Here is an 18075-nt window from a genome sequence, read left to right as displayed (position 1 = left end):
TGTGTACTTACAGCTATCTGGCCATCTTTTACGAAGCCAAGGAGTTTGTGGAGCTGCTGTACAAGGATCTCGTGGCCTCTTGGTGGATGATGCTGGTGTCAGTGTGGACCTGTTTTACTTCACCCCCCCCCCCCTGTCCCCCGCCCCCAACCCCCGCCTTACCCTGACTGCTGCTCGCTCGTTCAGTTTAACTCCTTGACTGCCTTGCTCGTAGAATTCAGTGTCATGGCGACATCACTGATGACATCAGAACTAAGGGAAATGACTGTGGAAGGCTGAAAATTTACACAGTTGATTCAGAGTGGTGTATCTCCAGGCCATTTTCTCACGTGTTGGCTGACTGTTGTGGATGTTGATTCAGGACTTGAAACACCATTTTCTGTTGTTGTTGTTTTTGTTTGTCTTGTTTTTGTTTGTTTGTTTGTTTGTTGGGTTTTTTTGGGGGGGCTTGGCAGTCAAAGACTCAAGGTTTCAGTTTCTCAAGGAGGCGTCACCGCGTTCAGATATATCCATAATTAGTGAAGTGATGGCCTAGAGGTAACGCGTCCGCCCAGAAAGCGAGAGAATCTGAGCGCGCTGGTTCGACTCACGGCTCAGCCGCCGATATTTTCTCCCCCTCCACTAGACCTTGAGTGGTGGTCTGGACGGTAGTCATTCGGATGAGACGATAAACCGAGGTCCCGTGTGCAGCATGCACTTAGCGCACGTAAATGAAGCCACGGCAACAAAAGGGTTGTTCGAGGCAAAATTCTGTAGAAAAATCCACTTCGATAGGAAAAACAAATAAAACTGCACGCAGAAAAAAAAGGGTCGCGCTGTAGTGTAGCGATGCGCTCTCCCTGGGGAGAGCAGCCCGAATTTCACACAGAGAAATCTGTTGTGATAAAAAGAAATACAAATACAAATCCATATACGCTACACCCTATCTGCTAGGCAGATGTTGACCAGCAGCTTGACCCAACGCGCTGGTGGGGTTGATGATGATAAAGATGATGATGATGATGACATGGGCTTGGGGATGGCGGTGATACTGTATATGATCTGGATCGTGATGTCGATGATGATTATGGTGATGACGATGATTATCATATGATATATGATGGTGCTGATGATGGTGATGATGACGATAATGATAATGATGGTTCTCACGGTTGCTGTTGCTGATGTTGGTGGTGCTGGTGCTGATAATGATGATGAAAACGATGATGACGACGACGATGATGGTGGTGGTGATGCTGCTGCTGATGAAAACGACGACGACGACGATGATGATGGTTGTGGTGGTGATGACGATGGTGGTGGTGGTGCTGATGTTGGTGGTGGTGGTGATGGTGATGATGAAGACGACTAAGATGATGGTGATGGTGGTGCTGATGACGATGATGATGATGGTGTTGATGATGATGATGATGATAACGGTGATGATGATGACGATGATGACGATGACGATGATGATGACAGAGGCGTGGGGATGGCGGTAATACTGTGCATGATCTGGATCGTGCTGATGCGCTGGATCGCTGGCATCATGGTGTGGATCACGGTCGGTCTGGTCTTCGCTCTGCTGGGAGTGGGTGAGTACATGATGATGATGATGACGATGATGATGATGATGGCGATGATGATGATGACGATGATGATGATGACGATGATGATTATGATGATGATGATGATGACATGGATACTTAGTGGAGTGTTGGCCTAGAGGTAACGCGTCCGCATAGGAAGCGAGAGAATCTGAGCGCGCTGGTTCGAATCCCGGCTCAACCGGCCGATATTTTCTCCCCCTCCACTAGACTTTGAGTGGTGGTCTGGACTCTAGTCATTCGGATGAGACGATAAACCGAGGTCCCGTGTGCAGCATGCACTTCGCGCACGTCAAAGAAGCCACGGCAAACGGCAACAAAAGTGTTGTTCCTGGCAAAATCCTATAGAAATATCCACTACACGCAGGAAAAAATACAAAAACAAATGGGTGGCGCTGTGGTGTAGCGACACGCTGTCCCTGGGGAGAGCAGCCCGAATTTCACACAGAGAAATCTGTTGTGATAAAAAGAAATACGAAATACAAATACAAATATACAACGCCTATCCTCGGTCACAGACCAAGCTCAAAGCGCTTTACAAACACGGAGTCATTTACAGAGCATGCTGCCTACCTGGGTAGAGCCGACTGACAGCTGCCTTTGGGTTTTCATCGTTCATTTCCTGTGTCATTCAATCATAATATGTGCTAACATAAAATTGACAAACATGAATGGTACTGAGCAGTAGTTAATTGGACTCAAGACCCAACGCTTAAGTCTTGTCCCTGACATCAACACAGCATGGAGATTTAGCTTAACCCTTTCACTGCCAAACTCGCATTATGCAGCAGCTAAGTAGAGGACCCATGTCACTGAAGGGTGACCAGATCATGGGACTGTTATAGACGAACCAACTGCTCTTTATGTTCGGTGGTAGGATTGGCCATATTTTCTACACATCACAGGGGGAATCCCCAGCTATTCCTAGACACCATATTTCTGTATTTATAGCACAAGGGAATTTTGCACTCTAAATTGACTGGCGGTGAAAGGGTTAAGTGAATGAACACGTAATGCTTGTATCACTGCGGTGAAGAGCGGAGGCAGAGACGAGAGGCAGCCACAGATAAGTAACATGTTTCAGTATGGACATTAACTCACTCAGTATGGCCAGTCCTCTCTTCTCCTCTGCACAGACCCCTCGGATGTCCAGTGGGTGTCTGAATGACCCAACCTTTAGCTTCCGTCGTCAGAATTGTGGTATTCTTTGACAACATTCACCTCTTCAGTATAAGAGCGTTCCGCTTACAATATTTTGATGATGGTAATTGGGCTGAAACGCTGTTAACGTCGTCTCAGCGCTTAGAACGGTTTATTGACTTAGAATTTAGTTGCTTTTAAACCAAGCGCAGCTGATTTGCCAAAATGCACGTATCTCCATCAAGCTTTGAAAGAATGGCAAATACGTTACCGTTTTTAATTAAGGTTAATGATTGGAAAGGTTCAGTATATCTCCATCAAGCTTTAAAGAATGGCAAATACCGTTACCGTTTTAATTTAAGGTTAATGATTGGAAAGGTTCAGTATAATCTCCATCAAGCTTTGAAAGAATGGCAAATACCGTTACCGTTTTTAATTAAGGTTAATGATTGGAAAGGTTCAGTATATCTCATCAAAGCTTTGAAAGAATGGCAAATACGTTACCGTTTTTAATTAAGGTTAATGATTGGAAAGGTTACAGTATATCTCCATCAAGCTTTAAAGAATGGCAAATACCGTTACCGTTTTAATTAAGGTTAATGATTGCAAAGGTTCAGCTATATCTCCATCAAGCTTTGAAAGAATGGCAAATACCGTTACCGTTTTTAATTAGGTTAATGATTGGAAAGGTTCAGTATATCTCCATCAAGCTTTAAAAGAATGGCAACATACCGTTACCGTTTTTAATTAAGGTTAATGATTGGAAAGGTTCAGTATATCTCCATCAAGCTTTGAAAGAATGGCAAATACCTTTACCGTTTATAATTAAGGTTAATGATTGGAAAGGTTCAGTATATCTCCATCAAGCTTTGAAAGAATGGCAAATCAAGAACACCGATACCGTTTCTAACTAAGGTTAACGACTAGAAAGGTTCTCGTAGCCTTTAATTACCAGCTGTTGGGTCACGTGAATCATATCCACCGGTACAGGGCTCGAGGCCTCGAACCTCGGATCACTGGTGAACACTGGATCAGAAGTCCAACGCCTGACCGACGGGCGCGATAGGGCCGAGTGGTTAAAGCGTTGGACTTTCAATCTGAGGGTCCTTGGTTCGAATCTCGGTAACGGCGCATGGTGGGTAAAAGGGTGGAGATTTTTCCGATCTCCAGGTCAACATATGTGCAGACCTGCCCAGTGCCTGAACCCCCTTCGTGTGTATACACACGCAGAAGATCAATACGCACGTTAAAGATCCTGTAATCCATCTCAGCGTTCGGTGGGTAATGGAAACAAGAATATACCCAGCATGCACACCCCCGAAAACGGAGTGTGGCTGCCTACATGGCAGGGTAAATAAGAAAAAAAACAACAACAACGACTGTCGGACACAATGTATAATGTTACACATTTGTCAGAATGTGTATGTGTACGTGCCTGAATGACACAGGAAACGAATGATAAGCGCCCAATGACAGCCGTCAGTCGGCTCTGTCCAGGTAGGCAGCCTGTTGTGTAAATGACCCCGTGTTTGTAAAGCGCTTAGAGCTTGGTCTCCGGCCGAGGATATATGCTAAATAAGTATCCATGTCAATCAATCAATCAATCACGGCGTCCCTACCCTGAACCATGTATATCTTTTCATTGGCAGGTTTTAGGCCGTAATCACATAGATACGTAATAAGATATCGAGTTCTTCCTGGTGAAGTTTCCTGTAGTAATTGATCAGTTTGGTGCGTTTTTTTATTAAAACAAAATCGTCCGTACAGATCAGTGGCAAAATTAAATCATGTATAACTACTTTATTTCATTCAGAAAATCTGTAATCATAGAAACTATTTGATAAGCACATAGTCTTCTATTTGAATAACAACTTGTCGTGCCGATCGAAAACTTTTTTTTTTCACATGCGAAGTAGGTATAATGCTTTTCCTGTTTGGAAAATTGATGAAAAACTTCAGACAGTTTTAATGTTCCACCATCGGCATTCTGTCTTCCATGTTAAAATGGTAGGAAGACGTTTTTTTTAATCAAAGAAATGTGTTAATCTGGCGTGTGTGTGTGTGTGTGTGTGTGTGTGTGTGTGTGTGTGTGTGTGCGCGCGCGTGTGTGTGTGTGTGTGTGTGTGCGTGCGTGCGTGCGTGCTTGTGTTGTCCCTACAGGAATCTACTTCAGTTACAGCGAATACTACGAGCTGAAATCTCTGAACGCTACAGCCGAGTTCGGCATAGCCGAGGCTTTTGCCCTCAACTTTAGCTACTACTTGTCTCTGAAGGAGACCTGGCTGGCCTTTGGTGAGTGGGGGTGGTAGGGGTGGGGCGTGGGGGGGGATGACAGTGGAGATGGTGGTGGATTTGGGTGTGTTGTGTTGGGCTGTGCTGTGTTTGCGTTCGTGGAGTTGTTATATTTCGTTGTGTTTTTGTTGCTGTGCAGTGAACGCGGTGCGTTGCGTAACGGTGTAGCGATGTGTGAAAGGAGACAACACAACGCATCACGAAACAATGTAACAGAACACAAAGCAATACAATACAATACAATACGATACGATACAATACAATACAATACAATACGATACGATACGATACAATACAATGCAATACAGTACAATACAATACGATACAATACAATACGATACAAATACAATACAAATGCAATACAATACGATACAATACAATACGATACAATACGATACAATACAATACAATACAAATGCAATACAGTACAATACAATACGATACAATACAATACGATACAATACAATACGACACAATACGATACTATACAATACAATACAATGCAATACAATACAATACAATACAAATGCAATACAGTACGATACAATACGATACGATACAATACAATACAAATGCAATACAGTACGATACAATACGATACAATACGATACAATACAATACGATACGATACAATACAATACGATACGATACGATACAATACAATACGATACAATACGATACAATACAATACAATAGGATAAGGTTGAACACTTGACGTGTTGATGATAATGATAGGTACGATGTTGATAATGATGGTGACGATGATGATGATAGGGACGATGTTGATAATGATGGTGACGATGATGATGATATGGGCGATGTTAATAATTATGGTGACGATGATGATGATAGGGACGATGTTGATAATGATGGTGACGATGATGATGATACGGGCGATGTTGATAATGATAGTGACGATGATGATGATACGGGCGATGTTGATAATGATAGTGACGATGATGATGATACGGGCGATGTTGATAATGATAGTGACGATGATGATGATACGGGCGATGTTGATAATGATGGTGACGATGATGATGATAGGTACGATGTTGATAATGATGGTGACGATGATGATGATAGGGGCGATGTTGATAATGATGGTGACGATGATGACGATGTTGACAATGTTGGTGACGATGATGATAACGGCCACGATGATGATGACGGTGACGATGATGATGACGGTGACAACGTTGATGATGGTGACGATGATACTGATGGTGACGATGTTGATGATGACGACGTTGTTGATGATGATGACGATGTTGCTGATGATGGCGGTGACGACGTTGATGTTGACGGTGTGACGACGTTGATGATGATGGTGATGACAGTGTTGATGATGGTGATGACGGTGACGATGATGATGGTAACAACGATAATGATGACGGTGGCGATGTTGCAGGGTGCACGCTGTCCACGGTCTTTGTGATTCTTCTACTCATCTTCATCTTTCTGGTCAAGAGAATCTGCATCGCCATTGAACTTATCAAGGAGGCCAGCCGGTGTGTGTTCTCCTGTGTTTGGCTTTGTGCGTCCGTCTGTGTGTCTTTCTCTCTCTTTCCATCCCTCTCTCTGTCTCTCTTTCTGTGTGTGTGTGTGTGTGTGTGTGTGTGTGTGTGTGTGTGTGTGTGTGACTCCCTTTCTCCCTCGCTCTCTCTCTCTATCTCTCTCTCTCTGTATGTGTGTCTGTCTGTCTCCCTTTGTGTGTGTGTGTGTGTGTGTGTGTGTGTGTGTTCTCTCTCTCTCTCTCTCTCTCTCTCACTCTCTCTCTCTCTGTATGTATGTATGTCTGTCTCTCTCCCTTGTGTGTGTGTGGGTACATGTGTGTCTGTCTGTGTGTCTGTCTGTCTCTCACTCTGTGTCTCCCTCTCTCTCCTTCATCTCTCTCTCTCCCTCTCTTCTCTCTCTCTTCTCTTCTCTTCTCTCTCTCTCTCTCAGTGTTTGTGTGCGTACATGTGAATGTGTGTGTGTGTTTGTGCGTGCAGGTACATGCGCGCGCGCGCCCGTGTGTTTGTGTGTGTGTTCTGATCACGTGATTTCTGTCTGGACCAATCAGAGCGGTGGGCAACATGTTCTCCACCTTGCTGTGGCCCATCATCCCCTTCATCTTACAAGTGGCCTTTGTGGGCTACTGGCTGACCAGTGCTGTGTATCCTTTGTCTGTAACAACAACTGGGCCTACGGCAATGATGATAAGAATGGTGATGATAACGTGATGATGCTAATAAGAAGAACAAGAACGAGAACGATAATGATGATAACGACAACAAGCAAAACAACGAGAGCAACAACAACACCAACAGCAATAATAATAACAATAATGATAATATAATATAATAATAATGATGATGATGATAATAACAATAATGATAATATAATAATAATATAATAATGATGATGATGATGATGACGACGACAACGACAACGACAGTGACCATAATGATGATGACGATGATGATGATGATGATGATAACGATGAACATTTATTCATCTCCTTTCCTCAAATAGAGTTCAAAGCGCTTTACATGTTAAAAAAACAGAAAAAAAAGAGAGAAAAAAAAAACCAACAACAAAACACCATTCACGATATACCCAAGTGGCGAAATAACAAAAGAAATCAACACGCACTTCAAAGAGGTATCATGACAACTTGACCAGCATTTATGAGCTGAGATCATCAGTATGCCAAATAGTTTTGATAGGCAGCCACTACTACTTGCTGTGTTTATAATGTATATCAGTGGTGTGACTCATCTTGCTGAAGAGAAGTAATGAAACCACGAGAGGAATGGAATGAAATCTATACACAGAGAGATGAATGATGTCTTCACCTATAAGCACTGTCGATCTTATCTCAGTGAGGTGGCGGCACTTCACGGACGTCATCAGTGGCCAAGTGGTTAAGGGGAAGCAAGCCAGTTGTCTGGTTTGGGAATAGTGGTACAGGATCGAACCCCACAGGATCGAACCCCACACACGCCAGAATTTTCGCCTTCTCCACTAGACCTTGAGTGGTGGTGGTCTGGACGCTAGTCATTCGGATGAGACGATAAACCGAGGTCCCGTGTGTGCAGCATGAACTTAGCTTGCACACGTAAAAGAACCCGCGACAACCAAAGGGTTGTGCCTGGCAAAATTCTGAATAAAAAATCCACTGATAGTGAAGCCGATGCGGTTCCGGTCAGTACAGTGAGGTGGTGGTTCAGTTGGGGGAGGTGTGTGGAGGTGGGGGGGGGGGGGGGGGGGCGTCAGGCCCGAATAACTTATCGATCTGTAGCCCTGACAGAAACTCGGGGTATGCAGTATGTATAAGGGTTATCGATCATCACCACGCAGTAGGCTACACGAATTTGATGTGGTAAGCTGGCACTGTCCCGATGGTTTTATTGAATTGTGAACCCTGATGGAAAGTCCGGTGTGGTACCACATATTCAGCATCAGTTTAGGTAGAGGTTCCTGGTTCGTTATATTCAGTGAAGCTCAAATAATGCGCGGTGTGTTTACGTGTTTCTTTTGTTGTTGTTGTTGTTTTGTTTGTTTGTTGTTGTTGTCCCCAGTGTTCATGCGCTACAACTCCCACGTTCACTTGTATATCTAAAAGTTGATTGATATGGATACTTATATAGCGCCTATCCTCGGTCGGAGACCAAGCTCTAAGCGCTTTACAAACACGAAGCCATTTACACAGCACGCTGTCTACCTGGGTACAGCCTACTGACGGCTGCCATTGGGCGCTCATCATTCGTTTCCTGTGTCATTCAATGAGATTTCAGGCACGCACCCTTATACACACTTAGACAAACATGTAACATTTAACATTTTACGTGTATGACCGTTGAGTTTTGACCATTTTTTAGCCTTTGGTTTAAGTTGGCATTCTCTGTTTTCGGGGGTGTATTATCTATATGGCCTGTTAAGTATGTTTTTGTGTGTGGCTTTGAGGTATCTTTTATCCTTTTTTTTACGATTTTTTTTTGTAATCTGGGGATGATAAATCCATCGAAACGTCTCACGTCCTCATCACGGCCTTGATTTATTTGCCTTAAGGAGCTTAGTGCTTGAGAAAATATGTCATGAATTGTGTTGTTTTACAGGATGTGTTTTTTTCTTCTTCAGTTTTTTGTTTTGTTTTGTTTCATTTTTTTTCTTCCGTATGTGACAGTGGTACCGTGTGACCCTGTGCGTGGCTAGACTATAAGCAACAGTGTCAAACAATAGCGCTTGAAGAGGTATGTGACAGAGGTACCGTATGACCCTGTGCTTGGCGAGACTATAAGCAACAGTGTCAAACAATAGCGCTTGAAGAGGTATGTGACAGAGGTACCGAAACGAACCTGTGCTTGGCTAGACTATAAGTAACAGTGTCAAACAATAGCGCTTGAAGAGGTATGTGACAGAGGTACCGTATGACCCTGTGCTTGGCTAGACTATAAGCAACAGTGTCAAACAATAGCGCTTGAGTACGTGACAGACGTACCGTATGACCGTGTGCTTGGCTAGACTATAAGCAACAGTGTCAAACAATAGCGCTTGAAGACGTATGTGACAGAGGTACCGTATGACCCTGTGCTTGGCGAGACTATAAGCAACAGTGTCAAACAATAGCGCTTGAAGAGGTATGTGACAGATGTACCGAAACGAACCTGTGCTTGGCTAGACTATAAGTAACAGTGTCAAACAATAGCGCTTGAAGAGGTATGTGACAGAGGTACCGTATGACCCTGTGCTTGGCTAGACTATAAGCAACAGTGTCAAACAATAGCGCTTGAAGAGGTATGTGACAGAGGTACCGAAACGAACCTGTGCTTGGCTAGACTATAAGCAACAGTGTCAAACAATAGCGCTTGAAGAGGTATGTGACAGAGGTACCGAAACGACCTTGTGCTTGGCTAGACTATAAGCAACAGTGTCAAACAATAGCGCTTGAAGAGGTATGTGACAGAGGTACCGTGTGACCCTGTGCTTGGCTAGACTATAAGCAACAGTGTCAAACAATAGCGCTTGAGGAGGAAAGTGGTAGAATGGTAAAGACGCTTATCTAACATCACAGTGTCCGTGCGGTTCTGGTTTCGATTCCTCGTTTCGTCCTTTCTCCCAAGTTTGACTGGAAAATCAAACTGAGCGTATAGTCATTCGGATGATATCATAAACCGGAGGTCCCGTGTGCAGCGCGCACTTGGCGCACTTGAAAAGAACGTTTGGCAAGAAAAAGTGATGTCCTCTTGCAAAATTGTTTAGAATAAACCCACTCCGACAGGTATTCAAATAGATATACATGCACTCAAAGCTTGACTATCGCGTTCTGTTACGCTGCTGGTCAAGCACCTGTCAAGCAGATGCGGTGTTTTTGTATTTGTATTTCTTTTTATCACAACAGATTTCTCTGTGTGAAATTCGGGCTGCACTACAGCGCCACTCATTTAAAAAAAAATTTTTTCTGCATGCAGTTTTATTTGTTTTTCCTATCGCTGTGGATTTTTCTACAGAATTTTGCCAGGAACAACCCTTTTGTTGCCGTGGGTTCTTTTACGTGCGCTAAGTGCATGCTGCACACGGGACCTCGGTTTATCGTCTCATCCGAATTACTAGCGTCCAGACCACCACTCACGGTCTAGTGGAGGGGGAGAAAATATCGGCGGCTGAGCCGTGATTCGAACCAGCGCGCTCAGATTCTCTCGCTTCCTAGGCGGACGCGTTACCTCTTGGCCATCACTCCACTGTATATGGGTTTGTCCGAACACAGTGACGCTGCTTGTGAAACTGAAACGGCACATGTCGCACGTGAGGCGTGGTGTAGGGCTACACGGGCGCAATAGCCGAGTGGTTAAAGTGTTGGGTTTTCAATCTGAGAGTCCCGCGTTCGAATCTCGATAACGGCACCTGGTGGGTGAAAGATGGATATTTTTCCGCTCTCCCAGATCAATATACGTGCACGCCTGCTAGTGTTTGAACGCTCTTCGTGCGTTAAAGATCCTGTAATCCATGTCAGCTTTCGGTGGGTTATGGAATCAAGAACATACCCAGCATGCACAGCTACTGAAAACGGAGTATGACTGCCTACATGGCGGGGTAAATAAACAAAACGGTTATACACGTAAAATATTACATGTCTGTCTGAGTGTGTGTGTGAGTGCGCATGACTGAAACATAATTGAACGACACAGGAAACGAATGATGAGCGCCCAGTGGCAGCTGTCAGTCGGCTCTACCCTTGTTAGGCAGGCAGTCTGCTGTGCAAATGCTTCCGTGTTTGTGAAGCGCTTAGAGCTTGGTCTCTGACCGAGGACAGGCGCTATATTACGTATCCATATCATCGTCATTATTATCATCATTACACACGCGTATGTTTCTTTGACGGACCACCAGCTATGTGGCTTCCATGGGGTCCGGCGAGTTCTACTCCAACTCCACCAACACCACCAAGGACGGCATCAACTACTACCTCACCCGCATTCCCTGTGACTCCAATGTCAGTGCTGCTACGCACGCCCGCACACACGCACATGCATGCATACATGCACGCACGCACGCACACACGCACGCATGTATGCATACATACATGTACACACAAGCACACACACACACACATACACGCACGCATGCACACACATATTCATTCATACACACACACACACACACACACACACACACACACATATATATATATATATATATATATATATATATATAATTATGTATACACACACACACACACACACACGCACAAACAGACACACACATACAAACGCGCATGCACACACACTCACACACATGCACGCTCACACACACATGTACAAACGCACGCGCGCATGCACAGCACAGACACACGCATGTACACACACACACACATTTATGCATGCACATTCGCGCGCACACACAGAGACACACGCACGCATGCGCACACACAGATACACACATCCACAGACGCATCCATACACTTACGCGCACACACACACACACACACACACACACACACACACACACACATGTGCGATCAGCCGAGAATAGAGCAAACACACGGACAAATACATTGCAGCAAAGTGTACTATGAAAAGTTTCTAATTTTACAGTTGTAACAAACCCGCGAATGAAACTGCTACTATTTTAACTACTGCTGCTGCTACTACAACTACTACTACTACTACTACTACTACACTACTACCACCAGAACTACCACAACTGCTGTCACCACTGCTAATCCAACGACTGCTACAGCTGTTGCTACTTCTACTGCTACGACTGATACTACTACAGGAAAAGTGTTACAAAACAGATATTCATTGAAAAATAATACGGGTGATTGAATAATGCAGACAGGACTGGGCGAACACACACACGCACGTATGCACACATACGGAGATAAACAAATGAATGAATATATAAATGCATAGATAAATTTCTACAAGAGATAATTCATGCCAAACTGCTCTGTCTGGAAAATAGAAGCGAGCAGAGATTGGTTTTCTCTGATTAAACTGGAATTGATTTAGCGAGAAAATGTACAAAACCATACTATCCTGTTTGGTCTACATACGGCAGTTGTTGGATTAAATCATTTTGATATATTTATGCACTGGTTGCGTATTGTGTTTCAGGATTCCACTCTTGGATCATTGTGTGATTTCGTCAAGTATGGTGGTGATGAGTAAGTATGTGTGTGTGTGTGTGTGTGTGTGTGTGTGTGTGTGTGTGCGTGCGTGCGTGCGTGCGTGCGTGTGTGTGTGTGTGTGTTGTAATGAATAATACAAGATGTTCAGGGCTGTTCATATTCAAATCTCCCCCAAGTGATTTATCCATTGATATGAAATTTTTATGTATGTTTTCAGTGTAATGCTACGGTCCATACTTATCATGATCGGAAGTTTTTTCTTCTTCAGTGCTTTAAAAACCAAGTAACAAATACTTCTTTGTGTGTAAAAACGAAACAAATGAATGAATATTCAAAAGAGACAAACGAACACGAAAACATTTCTGATCCGTTTTTTTTTTTTCGCTTCCTCATTTTACCCACTGTTTTCTTCTTCATTCGTAAGCTGCGGATTACGGGATCTGTAACGTGCGTATTTAATCTTATGCATGCGTATACACACGGAGGGGGTTCAAGCACTAGCAGGTCTTTACATCTGTTGATCTGGGAGATCGGAAAAAAACCCAACCAGTCTCCACCCTTTATACCCACCAGGCGACGTGACCAGTCTCTCAGATTGAAAGTCCAACGCTTTAACCAAATCAGCTGTAGCACGCGTCACCAGCTGATTTGGTCACGCACTTTTTTGTGTTTATTTATTTTTTATTCAGTTTATTATTTCCAAACTGGTTTTTTTTTCCAAATCAATCTTTGTCATTTTCATGCGTATGTTGGACTATACTATCGGATTAATAAAGATGTATTGCATTTGCATCGCATTGCATTGCATTGAGAGAGTTATATGAGTGACGAACGTTTGAGTGCATACATAATTTCCAGTTGTATCACTACAGATGTATTGCATTGCATTGTGTTGAAAGGGTGCTGAGACTGATAGATTGTGGTATGAGTGACGAGCCTTTGAATGCACACATCTTTTCCTATCGGATCAGTGATGGTGTATTCTGTTGCATTGCATTGTGTTGAAAGGGTGCTAAGACTGAGAGATTGTGGTATGAGTGACGAGCCTTTGAATGCACACAGCATTTCCTATCGGATTGATAAAGATGTATTGTCTTGCATTGCATTGTATTGCATTGTAATATATTGCATTGCGCATAATGTACTGCACTACATTGTAATGTATTGTATTGCATTGTTATCGCATGGTATTGTATTGTATCGCATGGTATTGTATTGCATTGCGTGGTGTTGTATAGCATTGTGCTGTACTGTATAATCTGTACTGCGTTGTTGCAGGTACATCATCCCGATGCAGGTGTTCATGCTGTTCATGTTCCTGTGGATCATGAACTTCTTCGTGGCCTTGAGTCAGATGACCCTGGCCGGGGCTTTCGCCTCCTACTACTGGGCGTTCAACAAGCCGGACGACATCCCCGCCTTCCCTCTGACTGCAGCGCTGTGGAGGAGTGTCAGGTGGGTGTGTGGGGGGGGGGGGGGGGCAGGGAGGGGGAGGGGTGTGTGTGTGTGTGGGGGGGTGTGTGTGTGGGGGGGACGTGTGTGGGTGTGGGTGGGTGGGGGGCGTAGTAGTGTGTGTGTGGTGTGTGTGTTGGTGTGTGGGGGTGTGGAGAGAGGGGGTGGGGGCCGGGGTGTGTTGGGGTGTGTGTGGCGGGGGGGGGGGGGTGGAGGGGGGGGGCCGGTGTGTGTTTGGGTGTGTGTTGGTGTGTGTGTGGAGGGGAGGGGAGGGTGTTGGATGGGTTAGTATATGTGGAGGGGGTGCAGGGGGGTGTTGGTGTGTGTGTATGTATATCAGCATCATCATCATCATCACCATTATAATCCACAATGTCACCATCGTCATCCACATTTTCATCATCATCACCACCACCACCACCATGATCATCATCACCACCACCATCATCATCATAATCATCATCATCAGCAGCAGCAGCAGCAGCATCACCATTATCATCATTATCAGTCATTCAGATGAGACGATAAACCGAGTGCAGCATTCACTTAGCGCACTTAAAGAACCCACAGCAACAAAGGGGTTGTTCCTGGCAAAATTCTGTAGAAAAATCCACTTCGATAGGAAAAACAAATAATAACTGCACGCAGGGAAAAAAAAAAGTGTGGCGCTGTAGTGTAGCGACGCACTCTCCCTGGGGGAGAACAGCCCGAATTTCACACAGAGGAGAAATCCGTTGTGATAAAATGAAATACAAATAATGCACACAAATTATCGTCACTGCTGACAGGTATCACCTAGGGTCTGCTGTGATAAAATGAAATACAAATAATGCAAACAAATTATCGTCACTGCTGACAGGTACCACCTAGGGTCTGTTGTGATAAAATGAAATACAAATAATGCAAACAAATTATCGTCACTGCTGACAGGTACCACCTGGGGTCCCTGGCTTTCGGGTCGTTCATCATCGCCGTGGTTCAGATGATCCGGATCGCCCTGGAGTATGTTGACCACAAGCTGAAGGGGTCAGAGAACGCTGTGGCCAAGTTCCTGCTGAAGTGAGTGTCACGGGGCGTGGGGAGGTGAGGGGAGGGGGACTGTGTGTGTGTTTGGTGGGGTGTGGGGGGGCATGTGTGTGTGGGTGTGTGTGTGTGTGTGTGTGTGGGTGGGTGGGTGGGTGGGTGGGTGGGAGGGTGGGGGGTGTTTGTGTATATGTGTACGTGTGTGTGAGTGAGTGAGTGAGAGGGTGAGAAAGAGTACATTACACACATACACACACACATATATACAAACACACACACACATACATACACACACACACACACACACACACACACACACACACACACACATTATCCTGTATGGTTAATCCTGTCGCAGAATTCTGAAGTGCTGCATGTGGTGTCTGGAAAAACTACTCAAGTTCATCAACAAGAATGCCTACATCATTGTGAGTCCTTATAATACCACAGAAAAACACTTATTAATAAATAGATGAATGAATATGTGAATAAATAGATAAATGATATGTAAATCGATAAATAATTAGATAAGATATCCTGATAAAGAAATGAATAAATAAATCCATCCATTCAGTCCATCCACCAATAAGTGAATAATTTGAATGAAATTTGCAGAATTAATTTTTGTCATATATATATATATATATATAGATATATAATAGTCAGTCGTGTCCGACTATGACCATCAGAACGGCAGAGGAGGCAACTGCTGTTCCGACTGTTTGGGCTAGAATTTGATTATAGTGGAGAGTGTCTTTCCCAAGTTCATCCCCACTCTCTCGGCCAAGAGGGTTTTAGGACAGTCGGCATTGGTATGGTTCCCAAAGGCCAACTAGCCCACAAGGCTGCAGCACTAAGAGCCAGTGCAATTTTGCCTCCTAGTTTGAGTCATAGTCCTTCACAAAAAGACTAAGCTGTAAATGATTTTCCATTGACTGGAGAAACCATCGATAATACAGCTCTCACTTTGCTGTTGGGCCCAAATGTAAACTTATGTCAATCTGTGATATAAGCCGAGTGTTGGGCAGCTATATATATATATATATATATATATATATATATAAACTAAAGACATGAAGGAAGAGGAAGGAGGGAAGTGAGAGAGAGATATACAGAAAAAAGAACAAAAGTAAGAGCCTTTCTTTCGTTTCTGGAGAATCACATTTCATTGTTATTAATGTTGTTTTTATTTCTCATGTCCCTTTGTTCACGTCTTCTCTAGTGGTGAGAATAGGTTTTCATTGTTTTTCCCACTGACTTTCGCTGAAGGTATTCTTTCTCAAAGACCACCCTTTACATAGGCACACATGGATTTGTTGACACTGTTGGTGTGTCTGTTTTCGTTGTATTCTGTCTCTCGGGCATTCTTCTTCCTTGTTGTTGTCATTCTGTGCGCTCTGAGGTGTGACCATGCCACCGCTTTTGTTTCTTGTGTTTGTTTTGTTGTTGTTGTTGTGTTGGTGTGGGTTTTTTTTTTCATTTTGAAGTTCGTAACTTGTTATTTTCAGTTGATATAAAGGTGTGAAAGTGGAGGTTCTATGAGCGACGTAAATCGCGTGCTGTTTTGTCACAGATCGCCATCAGGGGAAAGAACTTCTGTTTCGCTGCCAAGGACGCCTTCTTCCTCATCATGAGAAACGTTGTCAGGTACGATAACTCAAACAAAGTAACCGCAACTCACGGACTTTGATATCAAGTCAGTGGCCACGGCCATACTCATGGACTGTACACTGCTCAGCACAGCACATAGCGGTACAGACAGACATTTTAAGAACGAAAGTTTTAACTCACTCAGTACGGCCAGTCCTCTCTTCTCCTCTACACAGACCCCTAGGATGTCCAGTGGGTGTCTCAATGACCCAACCTTTAGCTTCCGTTGTCAGAATTGTGGTATTCTTTGTCAACATTCACCTCTTCAGTGTAAGAGCCTTCCGCTTGTAATATTTTGATGGTGGTAATTGGGGTGAAACGCTGTTAACGTCGTCTCTTTCGCCGTTCGTATGGAGAGAGTTAATGGATTGATTGGACAAGTACAGCCACACGCACAGCCTGCGCGCAATCCTCGGAATACGGTGGCGGGACGAGATCACAAGTCTAAAGTTCTGGGACAGGGCAGAGGCCACAACCATCAAAGCCATCATCATGAAAGCCCAGCTTCAATGGACAGGCCGGCCACGTCATCCGAATGGATGACTTCAAAATCCCCGAGCAGATCCTCAATGGCGAACTCTGCCTTGGTTTAAAAAAAAAAAAAAAAAAAGCGAGGGAAAAATATACGTAATTTTCATAATCATTGTTAAAGAGGACAAACGTAATTATTAAGGAATGATACTGATAATGATGATAATATTTCTTGATAATGATGACAATGACGTTACGGATGATGATGATGCTTGTGATTTCAGGATAATGATAATATTTTTTAAGGATAATGTTGATGATGACGTTAGCGATGATGATGATGATGATGATGATGATGCTTGTTATTTCAGGGTGAAGATGATATTTGTAAGGACAGTGATGACAGTGACGTTACGGATGATGGTGATGCTTGTGATTTCAGGATAATGATAATATTTTTTAAGGATAATGTTGACGATGACGTTAGCGATGATGATGATGATGATATTGATGCTTGTTATTTCAGGGTGATGGTATTTCTAAGGATAATGACGATGATGACATTAATAATAATAATAATAATGTACATTTATATAGCGCCCTTTCTCTCTAAGAGCTCAGGGCGCTTTACATGATGATGATGGTGGTGATTTCAGGGTGATGATGATGGTATTTGTAAGGGTAATGATGACGATCGCGTTAGCGATGATGATGATGGTGGTGATGATGATGATGCCTGTGGTTTCAGGGTGATCGTGTTGGACAAGGTGACGGACTTTGTGTTGTTCCTGAGCAAACTGGTGTGCACGGGAGGGGTCTGTGAGTATATCCACTCGTCTGTTC

General features: G+C 43.8%; 1 protein-coding gene across 1 annotated transcript in view; it reads left to right on the top strand.

Moving 5' to 3' along the window:
* The window catches only part of LOC143275824 (choline transporter-like protein 2), a 49678-nt gene that overhangs the window by 26511 nt on the left and 5092 nt on the right, over positions 1–18075 (top strand). Inside the window, exons 9-20 of the mRNA XM_076580106.1 lie at positions 14–97; positions 1462–1574; positions 4887–5018; positions 6430–6529; positions 7084–7176; positions 11394–11496; positions 12623–12672; positions 13915–14091; positions 15019–15147; positions 15470–15539; positions 16685–16758; positions 17981–18051. Coding sequence (XP_076436221.1) covers positions 14–97; positions 1462–1574; positions 4887–5018; positions 6430–6529; positions 7084–7176; positions 11394–11496; positions 12623–12672; positions 13915–14091; positions 15019–15147; positions 15470–15539; positions 16685–16758; positions 17981–18051 — 1196 coding nt within the window. The remainder of the gene's footprint in view (positions 1–13; positions 98–1461; positions 1575–4886; positions 5019–6429; positions 6530–7083; positions 7177–11393; positions 11497–12622; positions 12673–13914; positions 14092–15018; positions 15148–15469; positions 15540–16684; positions 16759–17980; positions 18052–18075) is intronic.

Source organism: Babylonia areolata, chromosome 31 (assembly GCF_041734735.1).
Source record: "Babylonia areolata isolate BAREFJ2019XMU chromosome 31, ASM4173473v1, whole genome shotgun sequence".
NCBI classification, from domain to species: domain Eukaryota; kingdom Metazoa; phylum Mollusca; class Gastropoda; order Neogastropoda; family Buccinidae; genus Babylonia; species Babylonia areolata.
Note: the sequence above shows the minus strand (reverse complement) of the source record. Positions and strands in the feature narration are given on the sequence as shown.